Source organism: Emydura macquarii, unplaced genomic scaffold (genome assembly GCF_026122565.2).
Source record: "Emydura macquarii macquarii isolate MOO-44397 ecotype Brisbane River unplaced genomic scaffold, CSIRO-AGI_Emac_v2 contig_1045, whole genome shotgun sequence".
Lineage (NCBI taxonomy): Eukaryota > Metazoa > Chordata > Testudines > Chelidae > Emydura > Emydura macquarii.
In genome coordinates this window covers 2,937,227-2,962,500 of record NW_027131182.1, presented here as the reverse complement: position 1 = coordinate 2,962,500, position 25,274 = coordinate 2,937,227, and the positions used below count along the sequence as shown (strand labels likewise).

Below are 25,274 nucleotides of genomic sequence, written 5' to 3'. Positions count from 1 at the left end.
TATTTAGCTATTTATTTTGCAACCTTGTGCAAAAATCTGAATGCTTGGTATTCACTGATATTGCTAAGCAGTGATCTCCATATCTTTAAATTACAAAATGTACATTTTAGTTCTCAAAGATGTACAAAGCATTGCCTATTTGAAATCTGTTAAGAATCATAAAGATACTAAGGTATGAACAGCAACACCTTGATGACTAAAAGTGTTGGGAGTGGAAGTGGAACAAATTGCCCCTAGAGAACTGAAAAATTTCTAAGGGACTATTTCTGAAAATGCTTACTACCAGGCGTAGTATGGGAGGAAGTGTTTGCAGGATTGGACCCTAATGCCATTCTGTTGGATTCGGTGTTACCAAACTTTTCCCCAGAAATTTCTAAATATTCAATTGACTTTATATAATTAGAAATTAAAACTTAAAACTGCCCATTTCAAAATATGGAAGAAATAGTTTTAGAAATATTTTTGGCACCTGTTCAAATTATATTTAACAGTTCAGCAGAGTAAAAATAGCTTTAAAAGTAGCTCAGTATCTTCTATTTCGGAGAAACATAGTTGGGATAGTATACAATCAGGCATGCAGATTAACGAGGGCTAATTCCAAAGCAGAAGTGGATTCGGACTGAAAGCAGCCTGTACTGTACAGCTAACATTCAGTGCAAATTATTTTTTCTTTTCAGTCAGGCAGTGTTCAGGAAAGCGTTCTAAATTATTCAAATTCCCATGGCTATTTCAAGAGCTACCTGTGACTGACTTACATAATTGGTCCAATTCTTTGGGAAAGCTGCGATAATTACCTGACCCTCCTTTATCATATGGCGCTGAAGAATAGAAAGACCAAAATTCCTAGGCCAGAATTTGTTTCACTACAAATACTGTATATTTTTACAGAAAAGTTCAGTTCCACAGAGAGTATCCTCAAACTGCTCCAAATTTTGGCTCAGAAATAAATTTTGGGAGTCGTGAAGTGGATGCTAAAAATGATAAGGACCATTTCTGAGTCTCAAATCTTTTTTTAATTGTAAAAATGACAATGGCAGTGATTTCAGAAAAATCTAAATGATAATCAGTGGGCCAAATTCTGCTTTCTTTTTCACTGGTGTAAATCCAGAGTAACTGAGTTGAAGTCAAGGAAATGACTGTAGATTTGCACCAGAGTAACGGAGAGTACAAAGTGGCCCAATGTTTGTTAAATACAGCAAACTACAGACCCAATCCTGCAGGCTTTACTTGTATAAGTAGGCCCCAGTGGCTGTAGAACCAGGGACCCGTGCTTAAATAACATTAACACTATCACACAAGCTGGTGACAAAAACATGGAAGTTAAAACTCCAGCCTGGAGAGAGAAAAGGGCAAAATTCCAGATTTAGACCTTGATCCTGCAAATTGTTCAGTGGGACTCTATGTAAGCAAATGGATCTGTGCTCAAAGAACAGATTGGGGCCTTAGGTTTGAAATAACTGGCTTCTGTCTCTTCAGGCTTTTACCAAAGCGCAGTGTTGCCAAGTCTCATATTTTTATCAATATTTGGTGTTTTATAAGCCCCACCTCCTGGAATCTTGTGGTTGCATGGAGAATATTAGCTTCCATTAAAAAGTAAATTTCTGGTCCTGATGCTTGCAGAGGAATGATTGAAAATGTACCGTAAGGGCTCAAAAATCAAAAGGCAAATAAAAAGAACCTCACATTTATTATTTCTTTGGCTTCAAAATGGTATATTTTTTTAATCTTATGATTTTTGAGGCTCTGATAATGTTTTTTGTACGTTTGGGTTTGGTAATACTGGAGCCCATTCTACATTCCTCATGCACTCTATATTCATATAGATTTTTAAAAAATCAATATATTTGAACATTAAATGAAGGCTATAAAATAGACTTTCCTGTACAAAGGTACAACTGATTCCTTTTAAGAATATTCATTCTTTTTTTAATGCAAATTAACATTTAAACTGCTAGCTTTTGAGATACATTTATATACATCCCAATTCTGGAAGACGCTTAAGTGTGTGCTTATGTGTTTTCCTGAATCCTGATTTACATACTTATTAATCCCAAAATGTGACGTGCCTCTTTTAGAAGGTGTTTGAGTGTTTTAAGTAAATGCATGCTTAGATAGTATATCTTCAAGACTTTTATCTATGTTAAAGCAACCATTATTTACTTGTTAACACAGAATGGTTTGTTTTGGAGGTCTCCTAGTCTGCCAGTTAAAAATCTGTCTCTCTATATTTTTTAATGCATATTTATTTATCTAGTAGACTCTGGTGGCTCCACTGCTGCAGTCCGTTGTTTATGTACATAGGGCTCTATCCAGCATAGAATATCAATGGCCTTCTGAGTCGTATGTATCCATTCAGGCTAGATGCTGACTTCGTGGCAGGCTGAACTATCCAAGGGGAAGAGTCAGCCTGCTGTTGAAGTCTTTAAAACAAGATAATAGACAGCTCCAGCGAGGGGTGAGATGCAGAGGCAGGGACTAGCCTGCAGAAGTTACTACACCCCTCAGGCAGCAGTTGCCTTGCCCAGCCATAGATAGGAGAGCATGACTCCAGCTGACCAGGCTTACAAATCAATTGCCTGGATATGCTGAGGTGGGGGAACCTTGGGAGAAAAGAGAAAATGGTTTTTGGGGTAAACCATAGGCCTGAATCACAAAATATGGGCTATATTCCTAGGCCTGACACAGGCTTGCTGTGTGACTGTGGGCAAATCAATTAGGCTATGTCTACATTTAAAATGCTACAGCAGCACAGCTGTAGTGCTTCAGTGTCGACATCCTGCGAGCGGAGAGGTTGTCTCTTTGCTTTAGGTAATCCACCTCCCCAGGAGGCAGCCTACAATGGAGGTTAGGTCGGCATAACTGCAGGCTTGTCTACACTTGGAATGCTACAACAGCACAGGGCTTTTCTGTCAGCGTATCTAATCCACCTCCCCAAGAGGCGGTAGCTAGGTTGATGGAAGAAATCTTCCCTCGACCTAGTGCTGCCCACATGGGGACTTAGGTCGGCTTAACTACATCTCTCAGAGGGGTGGATTTTTCACACCCCTGAGAGACATAGCTATACTAATGTAACTCGTCAGTGGAGACCAGCCCTTAGTCTGTCTGTACTGTTTCCCCAGCTTTATAGCAGGGGCAGTGTGAAACTTGTTTAGTCATTGCTTACAGAGCACTTGGACAGCCTCTGATGGAAGGCTGTATAGAAGTGAAAAGTACTTACAGTGACACACAAAAGGAGAGAAAACCATGGGTTTCTGTCCCTTTTGTTTCTTTATTCCATGGGAAGGGGCTCTGAAATGTAGGGTTTTTTCTTTTACTTTTAAATTTCTCAGTTTTTTAAGTTAGAAATTCAGGTCTTTGCTACTCTGGTGACGGGAGAGCTAGTGAATTGTTGACATCACAAGAGCCAAGGCCTTGTCTGCACACAAACTTGCACCTGTTGGCTTGTGTTTGTAAACTGATGTAGTTAAATTGGCGTGACAGAGTGCAGGGAGCGAACACCTATTGAGTTGCGCCCGCCCACATCTGAAGGCCCCTTCCCCAGTCTGTGGGGAGGAGATACTGAACCCAGGGCTCCAGTAATTTCAGGGGACAACAAATGTCAAAATGGGAGCAGAAGGACATAAGCAGGGATCCGGAAGGGGACAGTAAACAGAGAACCCCGGACAGTGCCCACTGCTTCTCAAAGGTGTCCAGGGAGCCACTGGTCATGGCTCAGAGGAACTCTGCCTGGATACATGATTGAAGGGAGGATTGGAAATAGGCCCTACAGTTGCAGAGCACCTCCCCATCCAGTGTCCTCCTCCTGGTTTTATAGATGGCCACCTTGGTCAGTGACAGGAGGAGGTTGGGAGGTCTACCGTCTTCCTGGGGCCACAGATGCGGTATGCATCTGTCAGGAGGTGTGGGGAAAATTGCAGCCAAAACCTCAGAAGGTTCTAGAGCAGCCGTAAAAGAGAGTGAAATCTGTGCACTCCAGATAGACATGCGCTAGGGTTTTCCTCTCGCCACAGAAGGGGCAGGTATCGGGGATGGGGGTGAACCACACCAGGTACACGCCTGTGCTCACGGCTCCATGACGGTTCCACCACCTGATATCCCCGGCGGGCTGTGAGACCAAGGTGGAAGACAGGCTGGTCCCCTGGGGTGCCTCACCCTCCACAGGTGGTAAAAAGTCCTGCCACTTGGTGTCCGGGCGGGACACGAGGGTGAGGAAATGGAATGTGTGGAGCACGAGCATGTACAGCAGATGTCCAGGCGTGGTCCTAAAATGATCCGACTGCAAGTCTCACAGCCGTCTCAAGGTGTGCAGAAGGGGTAGCCGGGGGAGAGGGGGGGGCTCGCTGGGCAGGGTCCCAATGAAAGGTTTGGCAGGCCAGGGATGAGGGACAGGCGGGGAGCACCCTCCCACAGGACCCACTCACGGAAGGCCCAAGAGACAGGCAGGAAGGCTGATCTAACCTCCAGGAATACGTGTCCAGGGGCTTGAGGCATGGAGAGCCCATGCGCAAGCCAAGTGCCAGGGGATCCACCCAGTCCCCCCGGTCATAGTCCAGAAGGTCTCCCATTCTGGTGGTTCTTGCCAGGATCAACTTCTGGTGCATGGAGGGGGACTCCCCCGCCTGCACGCCAAGCTGGGGGTTGTGTAGCAGGGGCTCCGCGAGGAGATTTGCCCTCTCGGCAGATGCCACGGACCTGGTAGCCGAGAGTAGCTTCCAGGTCCAGAGGAGGCCCTGGAAGAGGACCAGCAGCTCAGAGAGATCTCACAGAAGACCCTCGGATGGAGATAAAAGAGCTGCTGGTCTTATTGGAGCCCTGGGAGGTAGGCAGGAAGTGAACAGGTGAGCTTGATCTCTGAGCCCGTGGACACCAATTAGCTCCCTGGAGAAAGATTACTGAGGTAATGAAATGAGGTCATCAAGCTGGTGGGCTGGGTGAGGTAAAGAGCCAATTAGCCCATCAACCCAAAAGGATTGAAGAGACATGGGAAGGATATGTGGAGAGAGAGGAACAGACCTAGCTGAGCCCCGTCACACGCTGACCTCGGGAAAGGGAGACCGCTGATCCTCTCAGTTCCTGAGGAGAGGCTCTAAAGCATAGTTTCTCAACTTGTGGTACTCTTACCCCTGGGGTACGTGAGACACAGGCAGGGGGTATGCAGCAAAAAACCCCATTGAAGGGAGGAGGCGTCAGCCGCCGACTTCTGGGGAAGCCAGGTGGCAGCCGCCAGCTTCCCGCGCGGTCCCAGCTCCTAGCTGGGAGGTAGACGGCAGCTGCCCCAGTCCTGGGAATCTGGGCAGCACCCACCGGCTGGCTTTTTGGGAAGTCTGGTGGCAGCCGCCCACGTCCCACCCAGTCCCAGCTCCCAGGTGAGAGCCCAGCAGCAGCCTCCTGCACCCTGTGAGCTGGGCTCACCGCTGGGGGGCTGTCACCCATGCCCCGGCTCTGAGCCGAGAGACAACCTCCCATGCCCTGGCTTGAAGATGGGCAGCAGCTGCCTGCCGCCTGCCTACATCCCCGGGTCCCAGCCTGTGCGGAAGCCTCCTCCGCCCCAGCTTGGAACAGGTGGCAGTTGCCCACCTCTCAGGCTGGCAGCCCCAGATTTTACCAGTATAAAAATCTTAAGAGGGGGCCCACACAGTGTGATTTGCCCCAGGGCCACATCCCCCTAGGGACGGCCATGGGGAGCGCTACTGTCCACTCTGGTGGGCCGCTACTGCCTGCTCGTATCTCACAAGTTCCCGCCTGTGTGAGGAGAACAGCAGGTGACCCCGCCGTCAGGCCATAGTGATTGGCTGGCGATGACCTTTGCTTCTATATGGATGAAGGGGGGAAGAAACAGCAGGGGTTTGTGATCTGCCACAGCCACACAGCATTGCAGAACTCAGAACTCTCCTGCTTTACGAGAAATACAGTCGTCCAGTGGTAAAGGGGGAAAAAATTGTATTTCTCAGAGTGGAAAGTTGAGTGTTGGGGTACTTATTAAAATGTTCAGAAGTTAGGGGTTAAGAAAGGTTTAGAAACACTGCTCTAAAGTACAGATGATATTGTAAATAGCACTGTTGCATGGGCCTGTAAGAGTGTTGGTGGAGGGAACTCAGATAAATAGCACTGTGGATACACTACAAGTAGAGTCTAAGCCAGTTTCTGTGGTGCGAAGAGGTAGCAGCAGAACCCGCCCTGCTACACCATTTATAGATGCTCTTATTTCTGTTTAACAGTGGCCTATTTCAGTTTAGCTTAGGCCAAGTCTATACTTAAAACTTAGATTGACATAGCTATGGTGCCAAGGGGTATGAAAAATGCACTATTCTGACCGAGCCCCCTGTGTAGACACAGCAACATGGTTGGAAGAATGTTTCCATTGCTTAGGGAGATGGAGTTCCAGCAATGATGAAAAAAATCCATCCCTCGCTGTAGTCTGCATCTGCACTACAGGGTTATACCAGCAAAGCTACAGCGATGTAGCTAGGCTGCTATAGTTCCTGTAGTGTAGACGTGTCCTTAATCTGCTTTTTGTACAGGATTAAGCGAAACCAAAATAAGCTACTATTAAATCAAAAATAAGAATGTCAAACAAGGGTTTGCACCAGTTTTTAACTACTTTGGTTTTAAAACACATCTTTAGTTGAAACAGGCACAAGTTTGCATGTAGAAAAGACCCTGGGGAGTGATAGCTGTGCTATAAAGAGGGGAAGGGATTTTTCCTAATATTGATTAACATTCTTGGGGGGATTTGGGTTTTTTTAGTCACCTATTTAGCTTTTAATTAACATTTAAGAGAAAGAAGAAGCCTGTTAAATATTTAACACATCCTCCCTTTCAATTAAGAGGTGAGGTACACAGTGCTTGATTAGGCCCCTGGGGAAGTACTTTAGGAAAAACAGGGGAGACCAGACTTGACATTCCTAGATTATTATCTTTTTTTAACTAAAAAACAAGTAGGGGGAAAATCCTTTTTATAAAAGGTTCAGGCCCTCTTTGTACATCAAAAAGAACTGCCCTCTTCCTCTTCCTCTTCCTCTCCCTCCCCCCAAGTTATGTGCTGGATTATTAAAGGAAAAATCCTTTGCAGGTCACCCGGGCAGGGCTCGAGGAGTTACAAAAATGCCTTTCTGTTCCTGATAGAAAACCTCTCTACTCCCAGATCTCTGTTTGTGGAGACTGGAGAAGTTACTTATCATGCCATATGCCCCTTCCTTCATTCTGATATGCAATTTTCAGTCACAGAGAGAGCCAAGAACCTTAAACTATCCTGTAAAGTTTCAACAAGCAACTGGGGAAGAATTTCCCCAACCACTATCCTGCGTCCATTTTAGGATGTCAGAGGATGGAGTTTTACCAAGAATCTGACAGAGATCGATGACTTCCTTTGAAATGGGGAGACTGCAAGCTACTTAATCTAGTGACCCACTAACATGGGAGATATTTGATTTCTGTTGCTTGGAGGAAGGCATAGCTTCTGTGGTTATGGAGAATGAAAAGCTTCTAGTACTGTGCTTACAAGTTATATCTATGGTGCAGACAACATACTATGGTAATGTTTTCCTCAGAATAACAGGTTTAAAAAAATCACCTGAACTCTTTGAGGAAAGAAGGGCCCAATGAGATGGACTGATTAAAAAAAGAAATTATGGCTGTAACTTGTATAACAACAATATATCTGCTTAATATAACTTGCATCCTATCCAGTTTCAACTCTATGTTCTTTAATTTTTTAATTTATCTTTCACGCTATCATTTAATACTTATGTAACAAAATAACTACTATTGTCAACTTCTGTTTACTTTTAACAAAATTTTAGTAACTAAAAAACCCCCTGCTAATTCTGAGTTATACAAGCACCCAACCTTTTTCTCAAAAGAAGTATAAACTGATCATCCAATTTGTATTTTCTTTTATTTTGGTGTGTTTTTTTAAAAGCCTAATGGTTTGGGGTTTTTTTGGTTTTTTTTAAAATTTATTTTGGTTAAACAATTTTTCTGGACAGAGATCTTGTATATTTCAGGTCACCCCAAAATGAATTTTTGCAATCCTATCATATAAACTCATTTTATAATGGAAATGCTAGCCTTATAGTAACTATATCTATATAAATATATATAGGCATAAATGAGCTTTTATAATATATGTAGAAGAGAGTACAGATGTTAAAAAGTAGATATTGAATGTTTCATATATATTAATATGATTTTAATGAATACTGGTTGTACGTGTGCATTGATTTCTGGAAGTAAACAATAAATGTTTTGCAGTAAGTCTTCTGAATACATGTAAGATGGGATCTTCCAGTTTTACTTTAAAGTTAGCTTATCATGGGAACACATTCTCATTTACACAACATTCAAGGTTTTTTTAAATAGTTGGCAACTTGCATGTTGTGTAGTGATTTATTTAGTGCTGTATCACTTATATTTTTTAAAATAGCCATTTTTGAAGATTCTATCTGTCAAATACTTAAACATATGAATAACTTTCTTCATCTGAATTCAGTGGGACTACTCATGTGCATAAGTGTCTGTAGAATTGGTCTGTTGGTTAAAACAGTACATTTTGAAGAATTAGGCAACAAACTAATGTCTTCCAAAATGTTGGAGCCTTGTTCTGCTTCAGTTATCAGCAACAGCAGATCCGCTACTAATTTCAATTGGAGCATGGTTTGGTCCTTCTTATAGTTTTAAAATAATTTCTTCCCCTTGAAACAGTCATAACATCCCCATCTCAGCACTTGTGAGTTTTGCTGCATTGAGACCTTTAGTGCTGTGAGATCATCAAAGCACTGAGACTCACTGGTGACATGCAAACCAGAGGAATGATGGACATGTAGTTAAGAGACTGGACTTGGAAGTGCCTGGCTCTGCCACAGGCTTGCTGTGTGGTCTTGGGCAAGTCACTTAAAGTCTCTTTGCCTCAGTTCCCCATCTGTATGATAAGGCTAATACTTCTTTTCTCCCACCCTTTGTCTGTGTTTAGATTTCAAGCTCTTCAAGACAGCAACAGCCATTGTGCCTAGCACAAAGGGGCCCTAATCTCAGTCTCATGAGAGTAGCACCTTTGGAAGTAATAAACAACAGGATGATTTATTAAAAGTTCATCATTTCAAATGATTCCACTTAGTAGTATCTGAGATAACACGGTTATCTGCTCTTCTGGATCTGGGGAAAGTGTGCTGACATTTTAATGACCACCACTGTATGAGCTGTATTAACCATGTCTCCACTGCATTCATGCAGGCCAGGCTAAACTCCCAAATTCCTATCCCATCATGCACTGGGATCATTATTTTGTAAGTGAATTTGTGATGGAATCTGTGAGCTCATTCTTTTTTGATTGGTCCAATGTCCTGGGCAGGAATCTGAAGGGGAGGTTCCTCCCAGGTTGTTGCCGATATCGTTGTGCTTCTTCATGTCATCTGTAATGTAGGCTCTGCAGATCAGGCTCTCTGTGTGTTTTAAGAGAGACAGAATTGGGGCATCCCTCTCTGCACTGGCCTGTGCACTGTTTTTTCTGGTGCATGTAACTGCCCAGTGAGCCAGAAGTGCATCCTGTCTTTATCCATGTTTTTCAATTTGTTGAAATGCAGTTCTGCTAAATCTGAATGCGTTACCTAGAGTCAGCCAAATGTGGTAACGTCCCCATGAAGTTCTGCCAATTACCTGCTCTGCAAAATGCCATTCAGTTCTAGATCTCTCTCAAGCCGAGATTGCCAGTTATACCACATCTTTTATGATGCGGACCAATATCCATTAGGTTCTAACTGTGGACCATCAAAATGATTTCATTTACAGTATTACCTAAACCAGATTTCGCTCCTGGGGACTGAAGAAGGCAGACGTTAATGTCGCTATGTCATCTAGACTCCTGTCTAATTGTGAAACTAGCTTTGTGCTTATAACTGAAGACCTCTATTTGTCTCCACACAGAATGTTAAAAACATGTATCAAAGGCGCCTCATACATTTTAAATGGTTAAAGTTCTGCTAATCTGCATAAGTGTAATATTTTACAAAGTCTAGGTTCCCGGAAACTATTTTAACCTTTTTTCACAGATTTCAAACAGGTAAACAGCAGCAATCCTGCTCCATAGAGCAAATACAGCATGTTTTATTTACTTAGAACCCAGTCTTGAAATTGGATTCCTGTGGGCTGACTCACTGCAGGATTGAGGCCTGAGATGCTACAATCATAAGCCTGGGTCAGAATTTTCAAAAAATGGAAGCCTAAAGTTAGGCTTCTAAACCCATATTTAAGAGCCTACGGGTGGGATTTTCAAAAGTGCCTAAATGACCTAGGAGCAAAAGGCTCATGGAATTGAAGTTAACTTTAATGGGACATTTAGTCCTAGTCACTTAGGTACCAGTCCATTCATGGCAACTTCAGCTCAGTGGGACTTTCTCCTAGGTGATTTAGGTGCCTTTAAAAATCCCACTCTCATTAAGAAAATGCTGGCCACTATGTACACACCTAAAATAGTACATAAAACAGATTTTAAAACATGGAGAATAGAAATTAGAGTCAGAAACGATCTGTTAAATCCTCTAGCACGTTGGTTTTCAAGATGTGGGGCATGCTTCAAGATGTGGGGTAAGCGCAATGAGGTTATCCAGAGGGGCACGAGGTGGGGCGTAGCGCTGACGCTGGCCAGATGTCCAGGGCAGGGCAGCAATAGGGAGATTGCGCAGGGAACCCCCAGCGGTCTGGGGGAGTGCAACCCTGTCCCAGCAGCAGCCTGCTGCTCTCCCCCTCCTGCCCTGCCTGACGGCTGGGGACTCTCTGTACACTGTCCCTGCTGTGGGTCTGGGATGCTGCCTGACAGGCCACACCCTACGTACTTTAAACCCTCTGGAGCCTCCTGGCGTGAGAGGCTCTGGAGCTGGGGGGGGGGGTGTGAGCCAACCGCTCCTCTCAGCCAGTCACTTTCTGCCCCGGATGGGTGGGATTTGGGCGGGTGGGCCTGTTAGGTGACTCCCATAGAGAAGGCAAGGCACAGCAAAAAAAAAAAAAAAAAAAAAGTTGTGGAACATCTCTTTTTTCAAAAGTGCTTTGAACACTTAGGAGCTTAAATCACATAGGCTGTCAGAGAGGTTCCTAAGGGCCAGATTTGTAAGGTATTTAGGCACCTGAAAAATGCAGATAGGCACCGAGTGGGACTTTCAGAAGTGCCTAGGTGTCTAACTCCCATGCCCACGGTCCTTCAAGCCCTCTGCTCTTGGAACTGTTCAGTAAAGCCAAGGCGAGTTCTTCACGCAGCAGTCTGGAAGAACCTGGCTTGCCCAGTGCTTGCAAAGAGCTAAAAACCAATATTAGAAAAGGAAATGGAAAATATGCTCTTAAGCCAGTGAGTGTTGAAAATAGAGATGTTTCTTAAACAGATGAGATTGTTCTATGTAGTTTAGATTGTGCTGACCCCCAGAAAGTACTGGGCCCCTTTGAAGCACGAAGGAGGACATAGTCCCTGTTCTGAAGACCAAATAATCTAAACCCCAGTAATTAGCATTGCCAATGAGTGCGTTCTCCCCTCTCTCCCTCCCGCCCCCGCACACATCTCACACCTAGTGTGAATTGAACACTCTGCTAGTTAATTCCAGAATCAGTATTCAATCTGTTGTATTCCCGTATTCATTTTTAAAGTTTTACTAATTAAAAGCATTTAAAATACTGATTCCCAAATTCATCTCTTTTAAAAACAAAAACTTTGTATTTTAAAACAAAACAAAAGGATTGCTTTTTATACGTGTTCATTGAGCAAAGGCCAACTGTCCAATACACTTCAAATGTACAGGTCTGCTCAGCTTTATCAAGGCCATGCTATACATTAGGGCCTAATGTCAGAGTCTTCAGGCAATCAAAAAGGCTGCTTCAAAGGGAGTTTTGTCCATAGAATTGGCCTGTTTTCAGGCAGTCGGAGCAGGAAAGGTTCTGCCCAAGTAGGTGGCATGGACACACCTTTGTGATGGGCAAAGTAAATCCAAATATGTCCTGCGCTTTTAATGGCTCTTTCTTTTTTTCCTGGGCATCATAGATTAAGTAAGACTTCAGGCGGGATGTGAATGAAGAGGAGGCAGTGGCTTGGCAGAGTACAGCTGGGCAAGCATTCTGTGCACAGAGAGTGGGATGGAAGAAGGTAGGGGTGATGTTTGAGGGAGAAGTGAATGAATGAGGCATTGGTATCTGTGACAGCAGAGAGGGGGCATGGGTGACGCAGTGAGAGACAAGATTCAAGATGTAGGCTGTGGCAGAATTATGCAGGGCTTTGAAAATGAGGACTTGATATTGTAGAGAATGGGGAGCTGGTGGAGCCATGCATAGTTGGGAGGTAGGTTGACGTGGGCATATCTGGAGAGGAAGTTAATGTTAGTGATCATATCCTTGATGAGCAGGAGAGGGGTGAAGTGGATATCAGGGAAGCCAGAGAAGACGGAGGTGACGTAGTCAAGGCATGGGTACAACTTCTTTAGCTGTCGGGGGGGGGGAGAGAGAGGAAGATATGGGACTTTGATATGTCTTGGAGGAAGGACAGCACGATTTGGACATTGCTTTCTCTCTTATTGATGTGAATCAATAATTATTTCCCATTTTATTTATCACATCTCCTGTCCTTAAACCTTAAACCTGTGTATCCATCTGAATCACACCCTGCCATTGGATTGGGGGAAGAGATACTATCCCTTTATTTGCTTAGCTCACCTATGCACCTGCTTTGGGCTTTAAACGGGTGTATGCAAAGTGATTACCATATTAAATGAGGAGCATGTATGCAAAGTGATTACCATATTAAATGAGGAGCTACTGTATGTTAAACAACATAGTGATAAATTCTGCTGATTAAAAGGTACTAAGCAATGAAATTTCATGCAGAGCCTTTCTAAAGCCTTGCAGAGAATGCAAGGTAACACTTAAGCTCCTAGAAGAAGATAAAACATCAGAAGTCTGGTGATTATGCTAGGGGCCCAATTCTGCAGTCTTTGCAAAGGCAGAACTCCCTTTGACATCAGTGCTAATTTGCCCTACACTGCAGGAATGGGCTCTGAATTTTGAAACCTTCTGTCCAGACTTTCAAAGAGGATGTAAAAACAATATCCGATAAGAAGCAACATATATAAATCAATAACTTTTTCCTTTCTTCATTAAGGCGAACACACGCAAGAAACCAATTCACCTCATTCACTGAAGAAGGATGTAGAAAACATGGGGAAAGGTAAAACAAAACAAAACAAAAAACAGTTTTGATGTTATTAAAGTGCTCTTTGTTTTAATATAATATAGGGATAATTTTGTTCAGCACCATATTTTAAGCTTGACAAGTAACATATGAATAATATATGGACCTTTGGGTGGATATAATTGAGATTAATGCATACGTATCAATCAATACATGACACTGTAATATAATACTTTAAAATAATATATTACATTGATTTATATTCATGGATTTCTGCACAAAATCTATCCTCGGTCTATGCGATGCTTTTTTTTTTTAAACTACTAAAATATTTTTTCTTATAATAATGAATTGCCACACACAGCGGTTCTCTCAAGAATTATGGATACAAATTAGTAAACCAGTTCTTCTTTTCTCTTTGTTAGAAGAACTCCAGAAGGTTTTGTTTGAACAAATAGATTTACGGAGGAGATTGGAACAGGAATTCCAAGTGTTGAAAGGAAACCCTTCTTTCCCGGTATTCAGTAAGTCGTATTTCTGTATGTTCACAGTTGTTTGTAGAATGTCGCCATTGTTTATGATCAGTTTATAAGAAAGTATAGGAATGATGTTCATCGGTGTGTGTGTCACTAGACCCTGGAGTTGACCCCACTGAAGTCAATGGGATTTCTACCATTGAATTCAATGGCAGCAAAAGCAGGCCCTTTAGGTATAAATTTGAAGCGAGGTGTATATTTTTGGAAAGGTACAAACAAGAATTTTGTCACACTGGCTTTGGTAACTTTCCTTCACCTGTTGAAAACATTAGGGATCCACAAGACCTGCCCTACTGGTGTGTTCTGACCATAACAGCATAACTAGCCACACCGTTGTAGGGCATCCTATGCCATACCTGTTTTCCCCACAGCTGGCCAAGAGGAATGGCTGGGGCTACACTCTACTCTGTAATGCTCATCACCAGCATCAACCCCTTGGAGGCCTTTGTTGCCAGTATAACTAAAGTGACCTTCAGGCTGTTTTAAGTCTAAATTTGGGGCATGCAAAGGCCACTTCTGCATTTTCTGTCCTGATGTGGATTGTGTGTTCCTGGGCCATTGCTGAGGATCTGGGCCATTAAGAGGTGACAGAATATGCCATACAAACAAAGGATTATGAAGAACTTCATAAAACCATAGGAATGTGGAATTGTCTCCCTAGGGGTATGGTGAAAGATCCATTGCTCGAGGCCTTTCAGAATAGACTGAATGAAGCTGTGGAAAATATGCTGCAAGAAAAATATCCTGCACGGGATGGGGAAGGATTAGAAGCCACAACAGGCCTTTTCCATTTCTGACTTCTATGATTCTATAGCACTGGGCAGGCCAAGATGCCTCTGCAGCTCTCTGCTGCCTGCAATACCATACAGCACAGTGCTCAGCTCTGCAATTCAATTTTTCCCATGTCCAATGCACTGTGCATATGGAGATGTCACTCTCATGAAGCTGTTTGAGCAGGCAATCCTCTGCTGACATTTGCTCCACTGAAGAATGAAAGAGCCAAGCTCAGTGTTAAAGGTGGCCTGAAAAGGAAAAACTAAACTGTTTGTGCTCTTCTCTGCTTCTTCATGATGTCTAAAAAAGGCCTGAAAGTTTGGTTACATCTTTGTTTTTAAAGTCTGTTTGCTTTTAACTTCAGTAGCAGGTCTTGTCTATGCCCCTTTTCCTTTTGACAAGGAATTATTGGGAATAGGACCTCACAAAAGGCTAGAAGTTGAAATTTAAGCAGTTGGGGAAGGGTTTTTAGTCAGATCCTTGGTTTTTGTTATCACTTATCTGACTGAAAGCACTAACAATTACTTGGGCAAAAAGCTCTGAACTCTCATTTCTTCAGCTGTAAAACCACTCCAGTTCTTTGGTCCTGCAAAGAGCTGTTCCACAAAATCAGTGAAGACAAGACTCGATGTGTCAGATATTTCCGAGGTTTAAAAAACAAGCAGAAGAACAGGCCTTTGCACATACAGAGAAGGAAACAGTATTTTCCCCCCATTTAAGTAGAAAGAGTAGAGTGTTCCCCCCCAAAAGGCATGCCATCAGAGAGAGTATAGAAAAGCAAAGAAAAGCAAGGTAAGTCTCCTTAAATGACTCTCATCTTTAGCCCAGACATCAAAAAGATTTGCATATCTTCATAAATTAATACAAAGAAAACCCTGAGGTTATGTGGAGTATGCCATAAAAAAAGAATGACCCAATATTCAGTACAAATTCAGCCACTGGGCTTGGAGCTAGATAATTTTAAAGTAATTTATGTACATTAATTCATGTACTTGAAAGCATTTTTTATGTTCATGGGATTGTAAAAATGGCATCTTGGAATCTTGCCATTCAGGTCTCACATTTATCCTTTTGTTCTGCAGTAAAATTAATACTCTATCATTGCCATGTAAATAAACACTGCAATTAAACCACATGAAATACAATTCAAATGAAAGAAAATAATGCGTACTGCTGACCAAGGAAGTGGCATCTGTGCGCAACGGCATGAAAAATAGGTGGTTTCAATCTACCACAAAGCAGTGGTCAATTTTACTCTAGTTTAAAATAGAAAACAAGTACTTGTGCTATACACACTAAATGTAAGTGACTGTAAAACCTGTTTACAGGTTTAGATTTACAAAAAAAACAAACATCCTTTGCCGCCCCCCCCACCACCCCTATATATAGTAAAATGGGAGAACAGGCCTTTATAAAGCACACATGTATAACATATTGGCCAACTGTGCCCCCTCCACAGGTTGTTCCACATAGCTCTACTGCTGTCTGCGAAAGGAGCTGCTCTTTTAGGTCAAGTGCTAGAATTTTTTGTTTTTGGTTCTGTAGGTCCCAGGTTCACGCCTCGTTGACAACTTGCGCTGGGGCCATCACAAAAGGACCAGATAGATAAATCTCATGATAGATTGCAGATGGTCTTATTAAAAGGCAGTTGAATTGAAAATGGTAAGGAATTAAAAGTACAGAAAATGAGCACTAGAAGGAAAATGGACCTCTTTTTTTCTGGGAGACTGATGACTCAGAGGCAGCAGAGTTTGAAGGAAAGCGTATGGAGCTGGGACGCAGAAGGACCTGATTTCCAATCCTCTCACTGTGTGATCTGGAGCAAATCAGACCAAGGACTTGAATGGGCGATGGAAGTTAAACTACTCTCCCATCCCTAGAGCTGGTTGGGGTGAAAGCACATGGGGGGAGTGATTCTGGGGAATCTTGCCCCTTGCAGTGCTGGAGCTGCTCTATCCTCTTCGACAGATAAGAAGCCTTTCGTGTGCAAGTCTAACTGTTCAGCACCTTCCAAATCAAATGTGGGGTTTTTTGTTTGTTTTTTTTTAAAGAGGAAAGAGTTCATCTCACCCTTCACAGTGAACCAGCATGTGTGCTTGGAAGACAGCACTGAAACAGCCAGGAAATGCTCCTGGCAAACCAACTGCAGTTCTCTCCCACAGCTTAGATTGTAAGCCCTTCAGGGTGGGGCCCATGTCTTGCATGTCTGTACAGAACTGAACAAATTGTGGGCACCCTATGAATTAATAATGCTGGCACTGCCATCCAAGGTCCTCTTCAAATAGTCATCTCTCTTCTCCTTGGTATTGTGCTTGCCCCTCAGTGCAGAAATGTTATCATTGCCACTATAAACCAATTTCCATAGTGAGCTTTTATATCCGTAATGTGGGGCTAGTAACGATACAGGAATTCTAAACCATTCACACTGAGAAAGTGATACCCTCTGTGGGGACACTGGGTTGGAGGGATGTAATTTCTCCATGGCCTGCAGGTGCCAGCTCCTATCAATGGCGAAACAGGTGTGTCCACTTGAAGGCAGAACTTCACTCCCTCTTTGTAACTGTAACTATATAAAGAATGTCACATTTTTATATGGACAAGAGAGAGGTACTTCCAAAGTTGCAAATGTCTTATTTCTATCAGCCGCTCTTTCTTGTTGAGGTGAGTGGCCAAAGAATTTTGTAGACACTGTTTTAGGAGCTGAGAAATTAGAGATGAATCAGTACTATGTGGTCTTCATGTTCATCCTTTCAGGCAATGCAGGATTGTTTCCTACAGCATATTTTCCAGGGCTTTGGGCTAGTTTAGTTCAGTTTTAAGGACTCAAATAATGGAGCTCCAACTACTTTCCTTGGAGAGACTGCTCCACATTATAACAGACTTCACTGCCTGCTCCGATATCCTGATATTCAGACCAAATTTTCCTTTGTTTAATTTCAAATTTCACTGCATCACTCCTTATCGATTCATGGATTCATTGTGATCATCTAGTCTGACCTCGTGTATAATTCTGGCCATAGAATTTCCTCAAAATAATGCCTAGAGCAGATCTTTTAGAGAAAAACACGCAATTTATTTTATTTCTTGATTTAAAAATTACCAGTGATAGAGAATGCACCACGACCCTTGGTAAATTGTTCTAATGATTAATTATTCTTACCATTAAAAATGTACACCTTATTTCCTGTCTGAATTTGTCTAGCTTAAACTCCCAGCCATTAGATTGTGTTATAACTTTCTCTGCTTTGCAACGCCCTAAACAGTTCCTTTCCTTCCTTGCTGTTTATACTCGTCAGACACTGGTAGGCTGTAAACTTTCTGTACATTTTACATTCTTATATGGCCCCATCACCATAGTATCTGAGCACCTCAAAATCTCTGTGTATTTATCCTCAAAACACCCTTGTGAGGAGAGAAGTGCTATTATCCCCATTTTACAGATGGGCAATTGAGGCACAGAGAGGCCAAGTATCTTGCTTTGGATCACACAGGGAATCAATGGCAGAGCAGGGAATTGAATCAGGTTTCCTGAGTCCCAGGCCAGTGTTCTAATGACCAAAGTGTATGTCTAATTCTTTTAATCATTAGTCATAAGTAAATCCCTCCTCATATAGTTGCTCTTCTCCAAATTCCCTCCAGTTTGTTGGAATCTTTGTTGTTGAGGTGCTGTATACAGTAATCTACATACAGTCTCACCAGTGCAGCGGAGGGCTATCCCTCCAGGACAATGTCTCTGCTTCTCAGCTTAAAATGGCATTTGGTTTGGTTTTTCACCAGACGGTATTGAAAGTTCCTCTCCAGTTGTCCAGTCAGCTCCAGGTCACCTTTTGTGTTGTTGCTTTCTAAGTATACAGTGATTTAGTGCATGGCAAGCTGGGGTGTGAATCTATAGCGCTAACCTGCCATGCACTTAAGTGGCCATGCACTAAGTGGACCCTGCTCTCATGTACTAAAACTTCTGTAGTGCACTTAGTAGGTCAGAGTGTGCTATGGCAGACTAATGCGCAATAGAGTCGCACCCTAGCTTGCCACACACTGAATCACCATATAGACAAGCCCTGAGTCAAATCCTACAGCCTATGGGCCAGATTCTGTTCTCACTTATTGAAGATCTCCATTGAAGTCAATGGATTTACACCCATGCAACTGAGAGCAGAATTTGACACTCTTCCCATTCAACTCTGTGGAAGTCTTGCCTAAGCAACACCTGCAGAATCTGGCCCATTGAAAGAATTACATGGGGTCTCCAATTTCTTCTTAATTAGCACTGCCTTGAGCGCCCGAATGCTAGATGCCTACACTGCACACTTAAACTTAGCTGCCTGCATCTGAAAACGCAGTCTTTGGTGAAACAACTAAATTTGATCCATCCAAAAGATTTCTCTAGTCATCTCCAGTGTTCAATCCTCGATAGGGAGCTTCTATCAAGATTGGCCACTATTGGAGGCAGATAATTTTGGACAAAGGACCATGCAGTGTTTAACAAATTCTTCAGTAGTGGTTTGACTTTATTTATACAAATTCTGTGGTACAGATTTATGTTTTAATTAATGTACCTGCACTTTTCTCCCCCAACCCACACAGATAATTTTCAAGATCAGATGAAACGGGAGCTGGCATACAGAGAAGAAATGGTTCAGCAGTTACAAATTGTAAGTTGTCCTTCTCTACAGGAAATGTTAGGACCCATCCTTGTACTCTCTTATTTACATTTATAAATATATCTCTAAAATTTTGTTGGAGCCATACAGATAGACTATTACTGAGCACATATTAACGTCTATATAAGGAGGCTTGAGTGCGAAGTTCTTTCAGCTGCTTTGAAGTCTAATTACCAGGAGATTTACTTAGACATACAGCAAGCAGATGTCTGCATGTTTCAGCTAAACGGAACCACTTTCCATGTGTTAACTCAACAGAGAGAGATGTACATATTCAGTGAAAGGCGTGAGGATTTACCTGCGCCAGTCCAGTCAACATTAAACAGTTAAATATCTGCCTACTGTGCTAGCAATGCTCCCACAGCAGAGATGTACACTGGGTAAAATTCACCCCTCTGCAAAGGGTCAACACTAGGCCCAAGTTTTAAGTTGTGTATAGACTTGTGTTGGCTGTTTACACAGGGACGAATTTCACCCCATTGCAAACAGTGATTAACAGCATTAAGGGTCAGATTGTCAAAGCAGGGCAATATCTATGCACATTTGGCTGTTAAACCTCACTTACTCATGTTTTAAAAAAAAAAGCACATTGCTAATGAATGTGGGTGTCTACACATATACCTTTAGGTCTTCGTATGCAACTGGTCTGTTCTGAAAATTTGGCCCCAGAGGGCTAATTAGACTGACACAAACCAGGAAATTAGAAGTTGAGGTTGCTCCATCCTTAATTTACTTACATCTGCTTAGATGTTGCTGTGGTCAAAGAGCCATGGGTAATCTTTCACAGAGAAAGAAGTATCCAGTAAATGGAAGGGTTTCAGTTAATGTTCATCTTGTAAGTGTGAAACCTTATTCATACACAGCCATCGGTCTGGTGTCATTCAGCACTTCCATGAGGCAGCCTTCCTAAATATCCCTGCTTATCTGGGTCATTCTGCAGCTGAGGATCTATATTTCCTTGGGTCTGTCCCAGACCCTTTGGTTACTGCTATTTCCTGGAAGATGTGTTGGAACACTAAAGTGAAACTGAAGGCCAGAATTATCAAGCTTATGCAACCATGGTTAGACACTCATGGGAGAGGCCTAATTTTTTTTAAAGCTGCTGAGCTTCCCTCACTCCCACTGACTTCAGGGAGATTTCAGTGGATGCTGGGGGTGCTCAATATCTCCAAAACTCAGACCATTGATTTTGGAACCCAAACTCTGGGTCAAGGAAACCTGACCACGTTTAAGAAATTATTTTCATGATTCCTGCTCTTATTCTCCATCGCTTTCTCTCCCCCCACACATTTGGGAGGGTTAATTGTTTATACTCTGGTGTTTGCTAGATTTCCATAGATGTCAGGCAGGAACATTTGTCAGATCTTTATATTGCTTAGTAGCAGTAGCTGGAGATTAGTGCACCCATCTGGCAAATGTTTACGCAGGTGCTTTTAACTTTAAGACTTGCGTAGTTCTCTTCAGTTCAATGAGACCACTCTGGGGAGTAAAATTAAGCAAATGTGTAAGCGTTTACAGGATTGGGGCCTAATTAGCCTCCACCTCCAGTATCCTCAATTTGGCTGCATACTGTCGCCACTGGTGTGCTGCTAAATAGCACCACCTCCAATATGAATGGAACACCTCTGCAATGCTCATAGGTTTAGAGGAACCAGAGTTCTGAAATTATATTCTAAACTAGATCTCCCAGATTTCCTTCACCATCCAACCAACAAGGACAGTTACCTCTGTTTACAGCACATGCAAAAATCACAAGGTTCAGTGCTTTGTTTTTTTTCATGAACAGGAATAGAAATGTGATCATGGTAATTTACACCATCTTCATTTCCCAATGCCTGCTAGAAATATACTAATAGTCATTTCATAAATCATTAAACAGCACTGCAGGGATGTATTTACAGTGACTAGCTCTAACCTGCATTTTAAAGTCCTGTATCAAAATCTTGGGGTCTCTTCTCCGTTCACTGGGACTGCCTAAGTTCCATTATTGTCAATAGAAATTTTGTCAGAGCATTGGGGGAAGAATAATAACTCTTTAGGCCAAATTCTGATCACGGCCTATTGGTATCAGTGAGACTGCATCGGTATAATTAAGGCCAGAATATGGCCCTTTGAATTTAAAGTATTCGGGTGAAATAATGCAGCAAATAGCTGATAATTTCATTAAATTGAGTACAAAAATCTTTGTTAATGTTTTGATTAAGACTTTTAACGTAAAATCAGTACATTTGAAGTTAAGCATCCTGCAGAAACTGTAAGCCATTTGCATACCAGTGTATTTTGTATTGTTACATGTTGTTTTAAGTCTTACGGGTCAAATATATCCATGGTATAACTCCATTGACTTCAGTGGAGTTACAGCATAGATTAATTTGGTTTAAAATATATGTACATTATGGGTACTTTCGGAATCATAATTTGAATTTCTTGATTTTTTTTTTTGTGCATCTAGTGATGGCATTGTATTAATATAGTTGTCTGCACTGAATTTCCTTCTGTATTCTTCTTCTTGTTTTAATATAAATGAGAACTATTTGATCATATTCAAATAAACACAAGGGCCAAATTCTGAATATATTTTCACTGGTGTGTAACTGGAGTAGTTTTGCTAATGTCATGGGAGTTAGTCCAAATTTACACTCTTATAACTGACTGCAGAATTTAACCAACTGCATTCATTTAATGTAAGAGTCATGTAAATGCACTGAACTAGTTTTATATGAATGTTATCACATGTATAGGATCATATAATTCAAATATATTATCTGTGCATGTTTATTTCAATGGGCAGAACTCCAGAAGAGCATGGTCTTTAGCTCCACACCTCATGATACTAAAAAACTTTGCTTATTCTGAACCAGAATTGTTCAGATGTGGTCTTTGCTGACTAAACCAGTGTTCATTTGGCATTTTAAAAATAAGCTAAGTTTGAGTTATTCAAGTGCAAAAATAGCATTTGGGGAACAAAAAAAAAATCACCTCTGGGCTAAGAGTAAGCATGAGGAAGTTTTTAGCCTGAAACATTGTTTTTGGAAAAGTTGTCAAGGAGATGATTCCAATTTCCAGATGCCAATTATTATAGGCTCCCTAGACTTTCTAATGTAAATGACTTGTATCTTGATTGTTAATGTGGAAACAGTATTTGAAGCTAGTGCCTCATGTGCAGCTAATATTTACGTTGAACGCACATTCTTTTATCACAGTTCTTTTAATTGCATTGTGGAACTGCAATGCAGAACACATGATAAATCGCTAAACCAACAACACTGGATGAACTGGCGAGTGACAGGTCTCTTGAAGCCATGTGTCAGTGTTGAAGTGCCCTCTGCTGTTTCCCTGTGATTACTGCACTTTATGGCAGCCGGGACACCTCAGCGTTTTAAAGTTCTCCATTAAGAACTTCAATTAAAATAATGTTCAATCAATACATTTAATTTTAAATGTTTTTTCCCCACTGTGGACTTGTAAAGATTGTCTTCCTGACAGGCAAGAGCAAAATTACTAATTGCTGGAAAAACTGTGCCAAATTCAGCGCTCAGTTACACCCCCTGCAGTGGGTATTGACTTTGGTAGGCATAAAGGACTGCAGAATTTGGCCCAATGTGAGTTTTTTACAAGAGTTTGACCCCAGTGGGAGCTGTAGCAGCTGTTGATGAGAAAACTGTTGATCAGTAGCAGGTTTCTTCACTATGTGCACTGTAGCTAGTGGGAGTGTTCCAATCTGTTTGTTCCTTCTGCTGAGAAGAAACTGATCATCACTTCTAATGCGAAACTGGATCTTAAAACACTGGATTCCTCTCCCTCACCAGAAACTGACACAGTACAGTAGTTGCGTTTGGAGCAAGTGCACATGCTTGAAATAAAATACTCTGGCTTCAGCCAGCATGGTCACCCACCTTTACCACGATGGCCTGTGAACAAAAACCTCCTGCTAGAAGGGTGGAGGTAAATTCAGACCTAGTGTAAATTGGTGCAACCCCAGTAGAGATGCTCTGGCTTATAGGAGGTCTGATTTTGGTCCCACTTGACCAAGCTGATGGGGATCTCCAAACTTTAAAAACCTAACCAGTTACTCTCTGAGTACCTGCTTGAGACTGCAGTACCAACAAATCTAATATATTCTTCTGAGCAGTTGCATATCTATCTGTGCCCCAGATGGAAAAAGCCTGGGCAGCAGTAAACAATGGGCAACATCCAGCAGTCCAAAGATGGAGGGAGCCCTAGTGGTTTTCATCAAATGTTTCTGTTTTTGTCTTGATTTGACTCTTGTGTTTTTTCGCAGTGGTTTCTGATCAACGTCTAGTGTGTTCTTGCATATACTTGGATATTTTGTCTGTCAAATGCATCCTACAGGTGGGCAGAACATCTTTCATACTGCCTACCCATGTGTGGAAACGATCAGTGGCACCCTCTTTGTTTGTTCAGGGCAACGGAAAAGATTACTCTGTTGTTATCCTATGATTATCATTCCCATCTCCACGGGTTCTGTTGGGTAACTAATAGATCCTTCTACGCTCTACAATGTAATGCAGCAATCCTTTTAGAAAAGTTTGGAATGTAACCCATTCAAATGGTGACCTCGCTTTCTGTTCAGTTTATATTTTAAAGGGACTCTGCTAAATTCCCCCTCTCTCTGTTTTCTGTCCTTTGTGCTAGTCACCAAGTTCAGATCCCTAATTGGATCCAACTGGAATTTCCTCAAAGTTTGGGGGCACCCTTTCCAGTGCTGCATTTTGGACCTGTCTCTATTTCTGGCCTCTTTGAAGAACTGAATAATTCAGTAGCTATTTGACTGCAGAACTAATGTCTAACTCGCAGTCTTGCCATTCATGCTGGTTTTTAAATGATCTTGAGTAGCCAAAAAAATAAAATTCTGCCGAACAATTAGATTTGGGGGGCAGGAGACCATGCTCTTCCTGGGGTCCTCAATGTGTTACTGTAATTAAAAAAAAACCAACAGTGGTGTGCACTAAAATTAAATAGCTCACAATTTATGTTGTCTGAAGGACAGGCCCTTTGTATGATCAAGGTGTTCAGTATATGCGTGAGAGTATATATAGTTGTATGTGAACTGAGACGGATCAGTGCTTGCCTGCCTGCCTGCCATTCAGGATTCTCAGCGAACAGGACAGCAAATCAGTATGTCATTGTGGCATTACAAGTTTGTTTCTTGGCTGAAAGTTTTTAGATTAGATTGACTTTGGCAAGGATGTTAGAGGCAGAAATTAGTCCTACAGAGTGGCTCTGGATTCCTTGAGCTCGATCAAGTCCTCAGCTGGTACTTATGTCTATTGATACCTAGGTGACTACATAAAAAGTGGCTTTGTGGGGCCCCTTCATTGTTTCTTGCTGATTTCCAAGTCAAATTTTCTCACTTTACAAAGGAAAAGATGTTTCTCCCCCAGTGCTGCAAGCCTCCGTTCTCTCCATCTAATGCATTAACTCCAGTAATGAAGATACTGCAGGCCAAATTCTGTTTGGTGACACTGCGAATTCTGCATTCATATGTCCTCTTTGGAGAGAGGCAAGTATAAACAAGGGCAGAACGTGGGCCGACAATTGAGCTTAATTAATTCTGGTGAATGAGCTGGAATAGAATCCAACTCTCTCCCCCATAGCTGGTTTGGCTCTGCTGGGGTATAAAGCAGTAAAACTTCCTTTTGTTACTGAAGCCAGCATATATGGCTCTTAATAGACAAGGAAAGCTGATCTGTTGAGTAAGCAGATGCCGTTTTATCTAGTCCTGTGGTTGCCAATGGCCACTTTTTAATAAACTAAACCTCTACCTCACCATGTCCATGAATGTGCTAGGTTAAGAAGATGGAACAGTGCTCCTTCCCCAAGGTGTTGGTAAATCCAGATTGCAAGAGGATGCCATTGTGGAGTCAGTGGTTACAAAAAATCAAAATAAAAAGGGATAAACCCACTAGGTTTCCTTTTAGGTAATTTTGTAATCGGGTGATTGGCACTATTTCAGTTGACTGAAAAGTGGTTGCCCTATGTATCCAGAGCCAGACTTCCAAAGGGGCATGAAACTAGCTACCGCTTGTGCATGTGCACAGATCACTTATGCGTGCAATTTTTGTGCTCTACGACTTACACATTAGAAGGAATGTACACACGCTCTACCTGAGCCGTCACTTT

General features: G+C 42.1%; 1 protein-coding gene across 1 annotated transcript in view; it reads left to right on the top strand.

Moving 5' to 3' along the window:
* SKOR2 (SKI family transcriptional corepressor 2) overlaps window positions 1-25,274 on the top strand; it is a 35,890-nt gene that overhangs the window by 4,714 nt on the left and 5,902 nt on the right. Inside the window, exons 4-6 of the mRNA XM_067545640.1 lie at window positions 13,130-13,195; window positions 13,585-13,683; window positions 19,054-19,121. Coding sequence (XP_067401741.1) covers window positions 13,130-13,195; window positions 13,585-13,683; window positions 19,054-19,121 — 233 coding nt within the window. The remainder of the gene's footprint in view (window positions 1-13,129; window positions 13,196-13,584; window positions 13,684-19,053; window positions 19,122-25,274) is intronic.